At 37.9% G+C, this 15,966-nt stretch overlaps 1 protein-coding gene across 1 annotated transcript in view; it reads right to left on the bottom strand.

Moving 5' to 3' along the window:
• Positions 1 to 14,303, bottom strand: part of TTC14 (tetratricopeptide repeat domain 14) — a gene marked incomplete in the record, with an annotated part of 160,893 nt that extends 146,590 nt beyond the window's left edge. Inside the window, 2 exon segments of the mRNA XM_053711842.1 lie at positions 13,088 to 13,206; positions 14,091 to 14,303. Of these exon segments, the coding sequence (XP_053567817.1) occupies positions 13,088 to 13,206; positions 14,091 to 14,224 (253 nt within the window).
• Between the last annotated feature and the right edge of the window lie 1,663 nt (positions 14,304 to 15,966).

Here is a 15,966-nt window from a genome sequence, read left to right as displayed (position 1 = left end):
TGATACTATAGGCCATTGGGGAGTCAGTGTTTACCAGTAAAGGAGTTAGGGGAGATGGAACAGATGAGATGTCGTTTGTATTCTTCAGTATTGAATCCCATCTCTCTAAAGTTTCCAATACTGTTCTTGGCGTTGAGCTGCATAGCTTCCTCTGTGGCTTGCGCAGCCAACATTGGCTACTCAGACTTGAAGTATCTGCTAGTTCGTGTTCTAATATTACCCATTCCTTATCTTTGAAATGTTTGCTCCAGTCTATTATTCTAGTCATAATGGATGCCTGTTTATAATATGTTAGACTGGGGACACCCAGGCCCCCATTGTGTCTATCTCTATACATAGTCTTCTTAGAAACCCTAGGCATTTTGTTCTGCCATATGAATGCGTTGACATTGTTTTGGAGCCTATTTAAATACAGTTTCGAAAGCTGTATGGGTATTGTTTGAAACATGTATAATATTTGCGGTAAAAATGACATTTTAAAAGCGTGGATTCTACCTAGCCAAGAGAGATATTTGCTTCTCCACCTGTTTATCTCTCTGTAACTCTTTTAGCAGTTTCGTGTAATTTAATGTGAATAGTTCCTCTTTGGTTTTTGCTATATATATCCCCAGGTATTTCAAGGAGTTTTCTTGTATCAGTGTTCCGGACACCGCTACTCCTAAAACCTCCGATTTGGTTGTATTAATTTTAAAGGAGGAGTGAGAGCTATACAGGTCAAACTCCTTCTGTAGCGCTGTTAGGGAGGATAGTGGATCAGTCAGTGTCAGCATAAGGTCATCCACATACAGCGATAATTTATAATGCGTGTCCCCCACTCTAACCCCCGTAATGGCATTATTATTGCGTATATTACTAGCTAGCACTTCCATGGCCAACACAAATAATAAGGGGGATAAGGGGCATCCCTGTCGGGTTCCATTCCTAATAGTGATGGTATTTGAGAGTGAGTTATTTAATCTGATTTTGGCTGAAGGATCGGAATATAATGCAAAAAATTTTTCTATCATATGGGGCCCTATTCCGAATTTAATAAGAGAGTGTGGCGTAGAAAAGACCAATTGAGCCTGTCAAAGGCCTTTTCAGCATCTATTCCCAAGAATATGGTAGGGATCTTTTCTTTTTGGACATATTCTATAAGGTCTATGGCTTTTATCGTGTTATCTCGTGCCTCTCTACGAGGCACAAATCCGACCTGGTTAATATGAACCAGTTCCGGTAAATACCTGTTGAGTCTCGCTGCTAGCGCTTTCGCATAAATTTTCACGTCCACATTTAATAGGGATATGGGCCTAAAATTTGGGGGGGGTAGTGGCTGGTTTCCCAAGTTTTAGGAGCACTGTGATGTGCGCTTCTAGCATACTTGGGGGGAATGACGTGTTTTCTGATATTTGGTTAAATATCTTCTTTAAGTGTGGTATTAAAATAGGGGAGAATTTTTTATAATATTGAACGGAATAGCCATCTGACTCGGGGCTTTTTCCTGTATTCAGGTTGGAAATTGCCATTGCTATCTCTTCAGTAGTTAGTGGGTTTTCTACCTCATTAGTCTGTTCCTCTGATAATTGGCACTTTTCTAAATATGATGATATATTTGGTAGTGTGGGGCTAACAGCGTCTTTGTTTTGTATATTATACAATTTTGTGTAGTATGTTTCAAACTGGGATAGGATATCTGGTGTTGCCTTTGCTTTACGTTTATCGTGTGTTCAGCTCATGGATATAAGTTTTGAGCTTTTTAAGTTTCAGCGCCCGTGCCAGCAGTTTGCCACTTCTATTACTTTCATAGTAGTAGCGTTGCTTGAGTTTTATTATCGTAAGGCTATGTTCCCTAGTTAGGAGGTCTCTAAGGGCTTCTCGAGCTTTCTGTAATTCTATGAGCACTTCAGTATTTAGTGGGTCTTGTTTGTGTTGGTATTCTATTTGGGATAGAGAGTTTGAAAGATCTATATAGTGCTGTCTGGATGCCTTCTTCATCTGTGATTTGATTTTAATAAATTCGCCTCTCATATAGCATTTGTGTGCCTCCCAGACTATGAACGGGTCACTATCTGCCTGCGCGTTTATCGTGAAGTATTCATTCAGTGATTTGACCAGCCCCTCAGTGTATCTAGGCGTGTTTAGTATTGAGTCATCTAGTTTCCAAATAAAGGGGTGTATCGGTATGTTAGGCCAGTGTAGCTGTGTTATCACCGCAGAGTGATCTGACCATGTAGTGTGTGAGATTTTTGATGTCCGTATGGTAACTAAGCCGCATTGGTTAGTCATAATGTAGTCTATTCGACTATAAGTATGGTGCGGTGATGAGAAAAAGGTATAATCTTTCTTGGAAGGGTTTATAAACCTCCAGACGTCGTACAGATTGTAGTCTCTCATTAACTTCCCTAGGCATTTGGTTACATGTTTTAAGGCTCTATTTGTGGTGGATGAGCTATCCATCTGGGGGTCTAGTGCTATGTTGAGGTCCCCTCCCAAGAATGTCACTCCTCTAGAGAAATCTACTATCTTATTAAAAATATTCTTGAAGAATGGGAGCTGTCTTGTATTGGGTGCATATATATTTATCAAGGTCACTGGGCTTCCATAAAGGAGTCCAAACACCCCTAAAAATCTACCTTCAGTGTCTGACGTGGTTTGTATGTGTTTTAAGGGGATGTCCTTGTGTATTAAGATACTGACCCCACATTTCTTTGAATCTGCTGAACTATGGAAATGCTGAGTGTATCTTGTCCCTAGATATTTAGGTTTGTTCCTTTTCCTAAAGTGAGTCTCCTGAAGGAATATTATATCACCCTTTATTTAATACAGATCTAAAAGTGCTATCGATCTTTTCTGTGGGGAGTTTAATCCCTTTGCATTTTGGGAAATAATGTTAATTATTTTGCTCATTTCCGTTTTTGCTAAATATGACTTACACTAAGTCTGAGTACAAATGCAATACAACTTATAGATAGTGCTTTAAACTTGGATTATTCAGTGATGCAACAGGATATGTATTCTGCAAATTTTAGAGTTCTCTAATTGAGTAAGAAAAACAACAAACAAAAAACAAAAGCAATAAAAAATAACAGTAACTAAAAAGAGTCGTAATTGTTACTAAGACACACAATGAAATGTCTATAGTATAATTTATATATAGTACTAGATCTTATTTTCACCTGTTATTAAACCAAGAGGTGTAAACCAACAATTAACTTGATTCTTACAAAACATAATATAAAACATTTAATGGAACCTTTGACCTTGTTCTGAGAAGTCCCAGCAACAATTGAAGTCTCTTGATATAGTCTGACTCTACTTCCAACCTTCCTAACACAGTTTTCAGTCATTTCTTGTGTGCCGAGGTCTTTTGTTAATCAGATGGGCCCTCCCATGAGGACCTTGGCACCCCTTAATAGCTTCCATAAAAAGCCAAGGCGATGTTATACAGAATTTAACAAAGATACTAGGTTTATACTACACATTCTTCTGTACATTTGCTACTGTATAGAGTCTATACATAGTCATACATTCATTAAGCATATTTTACCCATCCAGACAAACACCAGACTCTTTATCCTCTGTCCTGAATGGTAGATCTCGACAGCTGAGCCACCTTTTTTGCCTGAGGTGATTGGAGTCCCTTGGGGGAGATGCTCCCTACTGAGCGAGATTCTTTACGTTCTCTGCTGGCATCTTTCTGTCGTTCTTTCCGCTGTGGCAACGGCTGTTGGTCTGCGTCCGACGGGTCTGATGGTGGCTCCAGGTCAAGAGCGGCACAGAACTCCGGTATTTCGGATATCTTGGTACAAGAGAGTTTCCAATTTCCATGTAGAACATATAAATGAAAGGGGAATCCCCACCTATACAATATTTTTTTACTTCTTAATAAGGTTGTTAGTGGTGCCAGTTCCTTCCGTCTCTGCAATGTCCTCTGCGAGAGGTCAGTGTAAAATTGAAGTACCGTTCCTCTGAACTTGACTGGTTGATTTCTGCGAGACAGATTGAGGAGTTCTTCCTTTTCTCTGAATTGCTTAAATTTTATTATGATGTCCCTAGGTGGGGCTTTGTCCGGCGGTCTAGGCCTTAGGGCTCTGTGCGCTCTGTCCCAGTTGATTTCCATGTTGGATGTTTCGCCTCTGAGGTGGGCAAACAGTGCTGTTAAATATGTAGGTAGATCTTTCGGTAGCACCGATTCCGGGACTCCCCTGATACGCAGGTTTTTCCTGCGTCCTCTGTTCTCAAGATCTTCTATCTTGTCAAGAAGAACTTCTATCAGGTCTGCTTGTGAGGTTGTGGCTTCCTGAATTTGGTTCACCTCTTCTTGGATATTGTTTGTATAGTCTTCCAGAGTGTCCACACGGAATCCAATGGTGTGCATTTCTTGTTTCAAATCTGCCATCTCCTCTCTCATACAAGTTCTCACTATTTCCGCGATATCTTGCTTTGAGGCCAGGGATGATAGTAGAGATGTGGGGACCTGTGAGAGAGCATCTGGCTCTTTATTATGTCTATTTGGAGATTGAGAGAATGGTGAAAATATTCTTGTGGATTCTAGTTCTGTGGGAGTAGAGTGCTGGCTTGATTGATTGAAAAAGGATTCCACAGTAGTACTTTTCATCTGCATAGACTTGGTAGGCTTTAAACTTTTCAGAGGCTTTCTGGTTGCCATTATGAAGATTGGGCCTCTATTTCTGCTGCCCCTAAATATTGTGTCCTGCTCTATATTGGTTCACACCGCCCACTGTAGTGAATATGCAGCCTGATTCACATGTGAACCTTAGCTATAAGTCTTTGTGATTTATTTGGCATATGGGCCGGTATTCATAGGCCTGTCTCCCCTGTGTGAGTCCAAGTGTGGTTGACCTTGCACTTTAAACAATGAGGAAGCTGTGCTTTACTCCTGTAGTCCCCAGTTTTAGGGCCTGCTCTCTCCGACTTTCACATACACTGCAGTGTAAAAGCTGCTGCGTCACAGCTCCTGCGGCCTTGTATCCCTCTAGCGCTATTTTAGTGTGTCATTCTCAGCCCATCTCTAACTTGTCTTATCTTAAGGATAGGTTAAACAGTGCCCCTTTTTTATTGTGTCTGAGTGTCCATTCTTTGTCCCCGTTGACCGGGCCGCACTTACTTTATAGCGTGTGGGTTTGCAGCTCCTGGCGCCTCTCAGCTTATTTGTCCGGCCGGTCTCACCCAGCTGCTGTTACATGGAGCTGTGCCTCTGATATACGCAGACTGTAATGTGTGCCCGGGGACATAATTTGTTATAGTGCTCTCCCGTTCGTCCACTCACTTATGGCGGCTCATAGCTCTTCCAGGGCACTGTTTCCGCCCACTGCAGCTTTGCTAAACAGCCTTTGTTAGAGGTATTATCTCTCCAGGATTAGTGATCTCGGTTCTGAGTGCATAAATTGTAATTTTTATGTTATATTTGGCATAACTGTGTATGTTGGTTTACGGAGCTAAGGATTTAAGCTGCCATCTTAGCAGCGGCCAGCTCCGCCCCCTTATATATTTAACTTTTTAAATCACAAGCTCCTACTGAGCATGTGCAAGAACTCACAGAATATATGTATATGCATTTGTAAATATCTGACGGCTGTCACATGATACAGGAGGAGTGGAAATAGACAACATTTTCAAGAAAAAAAACAAAAAAAAAACTACTAATTATTTTGATGTTCAGACTAAGTGCTATTACATTGTCTTTATCATGCATTTGTTGATTATGGAAATCTGTGTTTATTGGTCCTTTAACGGTAAATAAAAAAGTAAACAATCTTCATTGTTAAATGAACATACACACACCAATTTTCATATAACTCAGTGTAATAGACACTACTATAAAAGAATAATATGCACATATACCAATATAAAAACCATTAAAAAAAAAAAACTTACTTAGAAGCTCCCAGTATAGCTCTGTTGAAAGGGTTAGCTGGAACACTCACTGAAAGTGGTTGTATAGCAAAAAAAAAAAAAAAAAAAAAAAAAAAAAAACACTCCCCCCCCCCGCATATGAAGACTCTTTAAACAAACAGGAGCAGGTATACATCAGTATACTTTAAAACTTGGGGATTCGTTAGGAGTCTGAAAATCAGAGCAATGTTATTTAAAAATAAGCAAAAACTATACATAAAAAAAAAAAGAAAAAAAAAAAAAAAGGCTGTATATGCTATATAAATGGATCATATACAAAACATTTATGCAAAGAAAAATCTAGTGTATAATGTCCCTTTAAAAGGGCCATAATAGTCTAATTCATTAGCTCTAGTTATATGTCCAAGTCATGAAACTAGCGCTGCAGATTGGATCAGTAGGGATTCCCACTCGGGACCAGCAGTCGACAATACAGCTGTACCATTTCTATAAAATTACTTAAAAATGCTTTTTGGCATAGCTTAAACTGCATATATTATGCAGAACCAACATAGCAGCATAGTTACATGAATGCCATAGCAGTTGTTTCAGTAAACTAAATTTCATGTCAGCCTCTTATGACATACAGCTGATATCAATACAGCCAACGGACAATACGATACAAGGGGCTCTTGACAACATAGTTGCAACAATTTCTTAGTATCACATAAACTAATTCCTTCCCTGAGGGACGGTATGCGGTTATCTGGATAACATAGCCAAGATTAACCGCATTGACATTGGGGCGTTTGGTCATATTTTTATATTTAAAAAGGGACAGTCAAGTCCCCCAAAAAACTCATGTTTCAAATAGGGCATGTAATTTTAAACAAGTTTCCAATTTACTTTTATCAACAATTTTGCTTCGTTTTCTTGGTATTCTTAGTTGAAAGCTAAACCTAGGACGGCTCATATGATAATTTCTAAGCCCTTGAAGTCCGCCTCTTATCACATGCTTTTTATTTGTTTTTTACAACAGGGGAGAGCTAGTTCATGTAAACCATATAGATAATATTGTGATCACGCCCGTGGATTGTGGCAGACACTGCACTAACTGGAAAAAATAATAGTCAATAGATAATAAATAAAATGTCATGTGATCAGGGGGCTGTCAGAAGAGGCTTAGATACAAGTTAATCAGAGAGGTAAAAAGTATATTAATATAACAATGTTGGTTATGCAAAACTGGGGAATGGGTAATAAAGGGATTATCTTTTAAAATAACAAAAATTCTGGTGTTGACTGTCCCTTTAAGGCTGGATACTATTTAATTGTTGGCTGCTATTATGCAGTAAATTAGAACAGTCATGAGCGATATACCAACAGTCTGTATCCAACTTGGATGTCCTCATCTTAAGGGTTAGCAATTTCATGTATACAAGCATAACATTCTATATACATTGCTGAACATCAAAACATTCCATCACTTTCTTATTAAAGTGTGATCTTCATGTAGCCTTGTAGCTACTCCGTAGTAATAGTTACACACCAGTTGGATCAACCTGTGATCAACACAAGATTTTCACATTGTAAGCCATCATTTAATCCTGTTGTTTCCAACCAAGTTTCTATGTGAATAAATACATTACCCTGCATTGTTGCTACTTTTAAACCATTTGTATTCCACGCTGGTGTAATTCCAGTCACTAGACAGTATCTGTTGTCAATAAGAGTGAACAGCTTATTTCCACCTAAGACCTCTTGCCACACAGTCGTTACCCACTCTTATTGTTTTTCACTATTTCACCCAAGCCCTGCAGGCATTTATCAACTGCACCTAGGATGTGATCAACAGTGTCACCACCCTACTGTGATCATTATATCAAACCCACTTCTACTATATATAAAATATTTTTTTCTAGTGGGAGATTGGCTCATTCATTTATCTAATATGTGGGGGGTTTAGATAAAATTATATATATATATATATATATATCCTGATACAATCATTAATCACCACATTTGGATGCAGCCTCTCAGTGTTGATTTTATTATTTTTTTGTGTTTTGCAAATCTTTAACCTACTTAATAAAAGTTGTATTTTAATCATTGCCCGGAGACCTCCTTGCCTTGGAGTCTGGGCATAGAGTGCTGTTTTTGCATTCTTTCTGTGGATTCTTCTGTATCCACACTTTTTGTTGTAATATATCCTTAATGCAAAGCACCAACCCACATAGTATGATATATACTTACAATTTTAACACAATATAGCAGCAAATTACCAATTTGTTCATCACAATATTTGAAAAATATATTAGTGGGAATTGCCCATCATAGTGCCATTGTTTACTCCTTTGTCTGGGACCAGCAGTGATCTGTGGGTCATGAATGGTACTTCTACTGTGTGTTGAACCCCTTTGCAGAGTTAATTATAGCATGTCTTTTTTTTAACTATTATGGCCCAGGCCATTTAGTTTAAAGGGACATTACACCCACATTATTTCCTTCATGATTTAGAAAGAGTATGCAATTTTAAACAACTTTCTAATTTACTTCTATTATCTAATTTGCTTTATTCTCTTGATATTCTTTGCAGAAAATCATATCTAGATAGACTCAGTAGCTGCTGATTGGTGGCTGCACATAGATGCCTCATGTTATTAGCTTACTCATGTGTATTGCTATTTCGTCAACAAGGATATCTAAAAAATTAAGCAAATTAGATAAGAGAAGTAAATTGGAACATTGTTTAAAGTGAGTTAATTTTACAATACTCAAATAATGCTATGGATTCTAAGACTTACATACAGTATAGTCGCTAAGTTTTTCCCTGAAAATGTTCTGAAATTGATCATTTTTATATTTGATATTCTGTGCCTTTTGCTAGCTTCCTCCGCCCCCTGCTAGCTTCCATATCTATTAGTCTTACACGTAAGAGAGGTCCCACCCGCTCTATACTTCTTTATCCGTGCTCGTTCTTGTGAACCCAATTTTTCACGCATGTGAAATACTAACTTTTGCACATGCACAATAATACTAGCTCCGCTTCGATACTAAACATTGAATCACTGGATTCATTATTTAGTATCACTGCGGACATCGTATGAGCCGTTTGCCAGCAGTGTATTCCCCAATGACTTTAACGAGCAATTTGTCCGATCGTTGTTTCAATTTATTGACGTCACTGAAACTATTTCCTTTAGACTTTGAAATGTGCATGCCGCTATCGTGAGCGTGCATATGATCATGGAGGAAATTTGAGCATAGCCGCATGCGCATAGCAAAATGTGGGCGTACATAGAACAGTGTTAGACGCCCATGGGGGACCAATTAGATTAATATACAGGTATATATAAAAATGGCATATAAATTAGGTACTGGCAGACACCTGCCAGTACCAAAGATGGTTGCAACTAAAAGGCGGGGCGAGAGTTGGAGGGATCAGTACACTGGAGGAAAAAACAAAGCCTAAACTGGATACTGGCAGACTGGAAGAGGGCTGTTTGAGAGGGATCCAGGAGGTGTGAGGAAGGAGGGTAACACATACATTACAATACTATCACCCTAACCAGTTAACTAATTAACCCCTAAACAGCTGGGAATTTCAGAAGTGTTGTTGGCAACTGCAATTAGTGGCATTCTAATAACCAAAAAACATGCATGTCTGATACTTACAAACAAAGGGGATCCCAGAGAAGACCCCAGATGCAGAATTTTTTTAACTTATTGTGATGAGATTTTTTTAGTGAAATTTTTTTTTCTGCAGGTTATTTTTAAATATAATTCAATTTTAAATTAGGCAGTTCCATTAAAGCACCAGTCCAATTGCAGTGTGTTGGTTAACTGGAGAATAAAGCAATTTTAAAATAAATTTTAAAATGTCTCCTGAATAAATTTGCTTCCTTTTCTCTTAGCCTAACATAGAAATGTAGTAATAAAAAAAAGATGCATTGCTCATAAGAATGTCTTACATTCAGAAAAAAATGCTTTGCAAACTGGGAAAGACTAGGGGGCAGGTTTGAAAAAAAAAAAATCAGAGAGCCAGTCAACAATCAATGCGCTGCTGCTTTGCAGCTCTCCTGCATATTTCACTGTTCACTTCAAACAGCACTTTGCTGTGGATGCACTGTGTTAATGAAAACTTACACAGTGCAGCCAGAACACAGCTCTGTTTAAAGAGAACAGCCTGATGTGAAGCAGCGCTGCAAAGTTAAAGCAGTAACAGTGCCTGCATTTATCTTGTTCTTTCTGCAGACATGCTGCATTTTCTGTGATGGCATCTCAGATCACTGTATGTTCTGCCTTGGGGGAGAAGACTTTACAATCATTTGTGTCTTTATTGCACAAGCAGTATGTAAAGCATTTCAGTGAGAAACCCAAAGTTTGTGAAAAATATTTTTTTCATACGATTGCATTTTGGCGGGGAAATGGTGGCATGAAATATACCAAAATAGTCCTAGATCACTGGTATTCAAACCTAATCTCAGGCCTCCCCAACAGTCCATTACCTTGGATGAGAGCAGGTAAATAACCATATTAACTAATCAGCTGATTATTTCACCTGTGCTCTAGTTCAGATAACCTCAAAATATGGCCTGTTAGGAAGGCCTGAGGGCATGTTTACGGTTGCTGTGATGTATATGAATTTATCACAGTTAAAGGGACATAATACTTATATGCTAAATCACTGGAAATTGATACAACATAACTAAAAAGATGACCTGAGCATCTCTATGTAAAAAAGGAAGATATTTTACTTCAGCTCACCAGAGTAAGTGCTGTGTAAAAAGTTATAGGTATAGCTGCAGGGGGGGGGGGGGGGGGGAGGGGAGGAAGAAGAAATGACCAGCAGCATCAGCAGTGCTAAGGTCATGAACTCTTACTGTGATCTCATAAGATTTCACTAAAGGGATACTAAACCCCCCCAATTTTTTCTTTCATGGTTCAGATAGAGCATGTAATTTTTAAGCAACTTTCTAATTTGCTCCAATTATCAATTTTTCTTCGTTCTCTTGCTATCTTTATTTGAAAAAGACGACATCTAAGCTAAGGAGCCAGACAATTTTTGGTTCAGACCCTGGACAGCACGTGTTTAATGGTGGGTGCATTTAGCCACCAATCAGCATCAACCTAGGTTGTTAAAAAATGGGCCGGCTTCTAAACTTACATTCTTGTTTTTCAAATAAAGATAGCAAGATAATGAAGAAACATTGATAATAAGAGTAAATTAGAAAGCTGCTTAAAATTGCATGATCTATCTGAATCATGAAAGAAAAAAAATTGGGTTCAGAGTCCCTTTAACTCTCATGAGATTTCATAGTAAACCTCCTTAAACTGAATAGGGAAATAACATGAGTGTGCATGAGGCTCACTCACTTGCATGTCCCGGAACAGGCATACTGATTTGCTGCTTAAAGTAATTTACAATGGGGTGTGAATACTTAGGACATTAGAGGTAAAATATCTTCCTTTTTTACATAGAGATGTTCTGGTGATATTTTCTAGTCAGCTTTTTACAGCTGTGCTGCATCACTTTCAAGTGTTTCAACATTTGGGCATCATGGCCCTTTAAGCAAATCCACTTGGGCAGAATGGCTTACAACTGATGTGCTCGATTCCTACCCCGTATTTGGTTGGCGAGTCCCAAAGTAATGTGCTGAATCAATGTATATGGGAACAAATATGCCAGACCTTTACTAGTCCATAACATAATTCTGGCTTCATTGACTACATTATTTATATCAAAAGAATGCCAAATTATTAAAAGGGACATGAAACCTAAAAATATTTCTTACACAATTCATTTAGCACATACCAGTTACATAACTTTCCAATTTACTTCTATTGTTACATTTGCTTCATTCTCTGTGTATCCTTTGTTGAAGGAGCAGCAATGCACTACTGTGAGCTAGCTTAACACATCAAATGAGCCAATGACAAGAGGCATATATCTGCAGCCACCAATCAGCAGCAAGCTCCCAGTAGTGCACTGCTGCTCTTGAGCCTACGTAGGTTTTTTTCTTCAACTAAGGATACAAAAAGAATGAGGTAATACATGTAAATGGGAAATGGAAAGTCAAAATACAACTTGCATGATTCAGATAGAGCATGTCATTTTAAGAGCTGTTCTCTTGGTATCCCTTGTTGAAAATGAATATGCACATATCCCACACTAGTGGGAGCTAGTTGCTGATTGGTGCCTGCACGCATTTGTCTCTACTGATTGGCTAGCTAGATGTTTTCAGCTAGCTGCCAGTAGTGCAATGCTGTTCATTCAAAGGATAACAAGAGAACGAAGCAAAGTTGATAATGGAAGTAAAACGGAAAGTTGTTTAAAATTGTATGTTCTATCCAAATCATTAAAGAAAATGTTCGGGTTTCCTGTCCCTTTAACTTTTTGTTTTCTTTTAAGAAATGTTACTGTTCTCTTTCTCATTTTTCAGTTTCCTTTTTGTTCTCATTTCTGTTAAAGGGATATGAAACCCACATTTTTCAAGTCAAATTGAGCATGTAATTTTAAACAACTTAACAAATTACTTCTATTACAGGTACAAATCCCCAAATCCAGAATACCAAACATTCTGAAATCCAAACTTGGTTCTACACTCTCTCCAAACTGTCTCATTTTTACAGATGCAAATATTCCAAAATCCAAACCTTTTACAGTCCCAAGCAGTTTAGATGAAGGGTTTTCTACTTGTATCCAATTTGTTTTGTTTTCTTGGTATCCTTAGTTTAAGAGCATACATAAATTGGTTTAGGAGCAGCATTGCACATAGGGAGCTAGCTGCAAATATATGCCTCTTGCCATTGGCTCACCTAGCTGCCAGTAGTGTTGCTGCTCCTTCAACAAAATATAACAAGAGAATGTAGTAAATTTGATAACAGGTGTAAATTGGAACGGTTTAAAAATTGTATGCTTTACATGAATAATGAAAGAAAAAAAAATATATGTCATGTTGCATTAAAAATACGGTGTACACCAATTTTCAGTAACATTGTTGCAGTCAAAACATTACAATAGCTGAGACGATACATGTTTTTACTGAGATTTAACAAAAATTGAAGGATAGAATAAAGGCATTAACCTGGGATTCGAAACAGAAAACAATTAGGAAGAAACATTGAATATACTGTTGGAAGCAGCTAACAAAAAGATAGCTCTGATTCATATTTTCTATACATTTACATTTTTTTACGAAGATACATGCGGTATATATTTTTCATGCTTATTTATGTTTTTAATAGATACCTTCATTTGATTCCTGGGAACCAGGAGTTGCTTGGGCATTCCAAGAAGCAGCAAAAAGAAGGTCAGCTTTTCTTGCGACAAATTGTTGTATTTCAATATTATCCATTTTTCTCTCTTTCCTAAAGGAAAACCAAGCCATTTAACAAGTACCTTTACAACATACTGTTGTGTAATATAATAGCATACAAGACTTTGAGATTAATTTCTGGATTCTATATTGGGAACAAATTTGTCAAGAACTGATGTACCCACCAATCACCAACTATGTCCTGCAATGGGCTAAACAAGTTGTTACAAAGAAACTCCGATTAAATAAAAAAAAAAAAAAAAAAAAAAAAATGGTCTTTGAGCAATTAATCTGTGAATTAGAGTGCCTGTTTAATAATGGAAACATAAGGAATTGTGCAACAAAAGATTGGTATAAAGTTTTGTATACAAAGCAAATGGGCAAGCTTGAATTAATATTATATAACTAATAATTCACTTGTAACTACCCCCAAGTTCTGTAGCGCTTGCCATATAGAGGGGGTAACTGCACAGATAACCCATTTATAAAACTGCAAAAACAATACATTCTAAGGCTGGAATTTTACATGCCCAAAATATGAAAATATAGTAGATAGCAATGCACCGCCGCAAACCAGTGGATAAAGCATGGACTTGCTTATTTAGGATAAGGGAATAAACATTACATTTTGTGCAGCAAAGCATTTACAACCCCCCCCCCCCCCAAAAAAAAAAGTACTAAACGCTTTTCGAGCTCAGCTATTTAAACACAAAAAAGTTAGACACAAATGCAACATTGCAAAAACACATTTAAGAAGCAGTATGCAGAATTTAAAAGCTATAAGATGTATTTTATGTTAACAAGCTGTTTACAAATTGAAATCAGTGAAAAACTTTAACAGTTTGTCCGATTTCAACCACTTATCAAGTGCTTACAAATCAATTTGTAGCACCCGTAGGGTTAAAGGTTCTTTAAACGTGCGCAGCCCTCTCTTACCTGTACTGCGGCCACTTTGACAAATCCCCCAACAGCTGCTTAAATCCTGCATGTTCGTGCTGTTCACATTTTAGCAAAGACAGTAAGGTGGGGCCGTGATAACTTAGGCACTGTCGGACCAAATCTTTATCCATACTGCGTGACAAATATTGTTAAAAAGCAGTCCGCCATAGAGCTGGAAAATTGACCATGAACAGCGTAGTTCAAAACTCATGTAGTAAGGTAGCATACTATTGGGCAATGAGAGCGCAAAGCTGATTGGACGATACGTATGGGTAGGTTTGGCTGTTTAATGTAAATTGCTTTTGTGTGGCCATTTTTTATACGGGCATATTATTTTACACTCACCAATGTTCAAAATCAGATCATGCAATAACAATGTGTTTACACCATAGTTGCCAACATTTGAAAAAAAAATCAGGGAAACTGCAGCAGAGCTATGACTATGTATGTTTTGCATAGCCCCGCCCACTCCATTCCACCCCAAAACAAGCACATAGGAAATTCATGATTCATAGTACAGAACTTGCTATTTTTAAATTCACTTTTACTTTGTTCTTTAGGGTACCTTTGTTAAAACGTATATGTATATCCCCAGCAGCAACAATTCACTACTGGGAGCTAGCTGTTTATTAATGGCTAAACACATTCGTCATTGGCTCACCAGATATGTTCAGCTAGCTCCAGCAGTGCATACCTCCCAACACCCCCCCCCCCCCCCCCCAATAAAAAGTATGATATGTGGGACAGGAGCATGGATGTGAAATGGCTTAAAAAATGAGACTGATGTAATATAAATTAAATTCTCAATAATAACAACAAAAAACATCTACATACATAGATGCCAACATTTAAAAAAAAAAAATTCCAGGGACACTTGGCAGCAGAGCGAGCAAGCAGGTTACTCAGATATCCCAACTCTTCCTGTATTGTTTTGTTATCTTGCATTTGTTGATTATGCAAATCTGCTGTGTTTACTGGTCCTTTAAGGGTTTTCTACTTGTATCCAATTTGTTTTGTTTTCTTGGTATCCTTAGTTTAAGAGCATACATAAATTGGTTTAGGAGCAGTATTGCACATAGGGAGCTAGCTGCAAATATATGCCTCTTGCCATTGGCTCACCTAGCTGCAAGTAGTGTTGCTGCTCCTTCAACAAAATATAACAGGAGAATGTAGTAAATTTGATAACAGGTGTAAATTGGAACGTACATAGATGCCAACATTTAAAAAAAAAAAAATTCCAGGGACACTTTGCAGCAGAGCAAGCAAGCGGGTTACTCAGACATCCCAACTCTTCCTGAAGTTCAGGGAGTCTCCCTGATTGTAATAGCGGCTCCCTGATGCCAGCAAATGGAATGCAATCTCCCTGAAACTCCAAGTACCATGATCCAATGTGGCCCAAATCCGGAAAAGTGTTTCTTTAAGTAATGCCTTTAGTTGCTGGGACGTTATAGAACCCTCAAAGCATGCATCAGTAACAAAAAAGCCTCCACTGATAAAAACACAAATACTACCTTATTTACTGCACGTAATTAAACGTTGTATTCTAAAATATTTAAAGGGACATTATACACTCATTTTTTTCTTTGCATTAATGTTTTGTAGATTATCTATTTATATTGCCCATAAAGTTTTTTGTTTTCTTAAATGTATAGTTTTGCTTATTTTTAAATAACATTGCTCTGATTTTCAGACTCCTAACCAAGCCCTAAAGTTTTATGTGAATATCGTCAGCTACCTTCTCCAGCTTGCTCCTGTTTGTGTAAACTGTAAAGGGTCTTTTCATATGCAAAAGAAGGGGGGAGGGGGGGGTCTTATTTCCCACTTGCAGTGGGCTTTCCAGCTACCTTTTTAACAGAGCTAAACTGAGAGCTTC

The sequence above is a fragment of the Bombina bombina genome, chromosome 4, assembly GCF_027579735.1.
Source record: "Bombina bombina isolate aBomBom1 chromosome 4, aBomBom1.pri, whole genome shotgun sequence".
Taxonomy (NCBI): Eukaryota; Metazoa; Chordata; class Amphibia; order Anura; family Bombinatoridae; genus Bombina; species Bombina bombina.
Note: the sequence above shows the minus strand (reverse complement) of the source record. Positions and strands in the feature narration are given on the sequence as shown.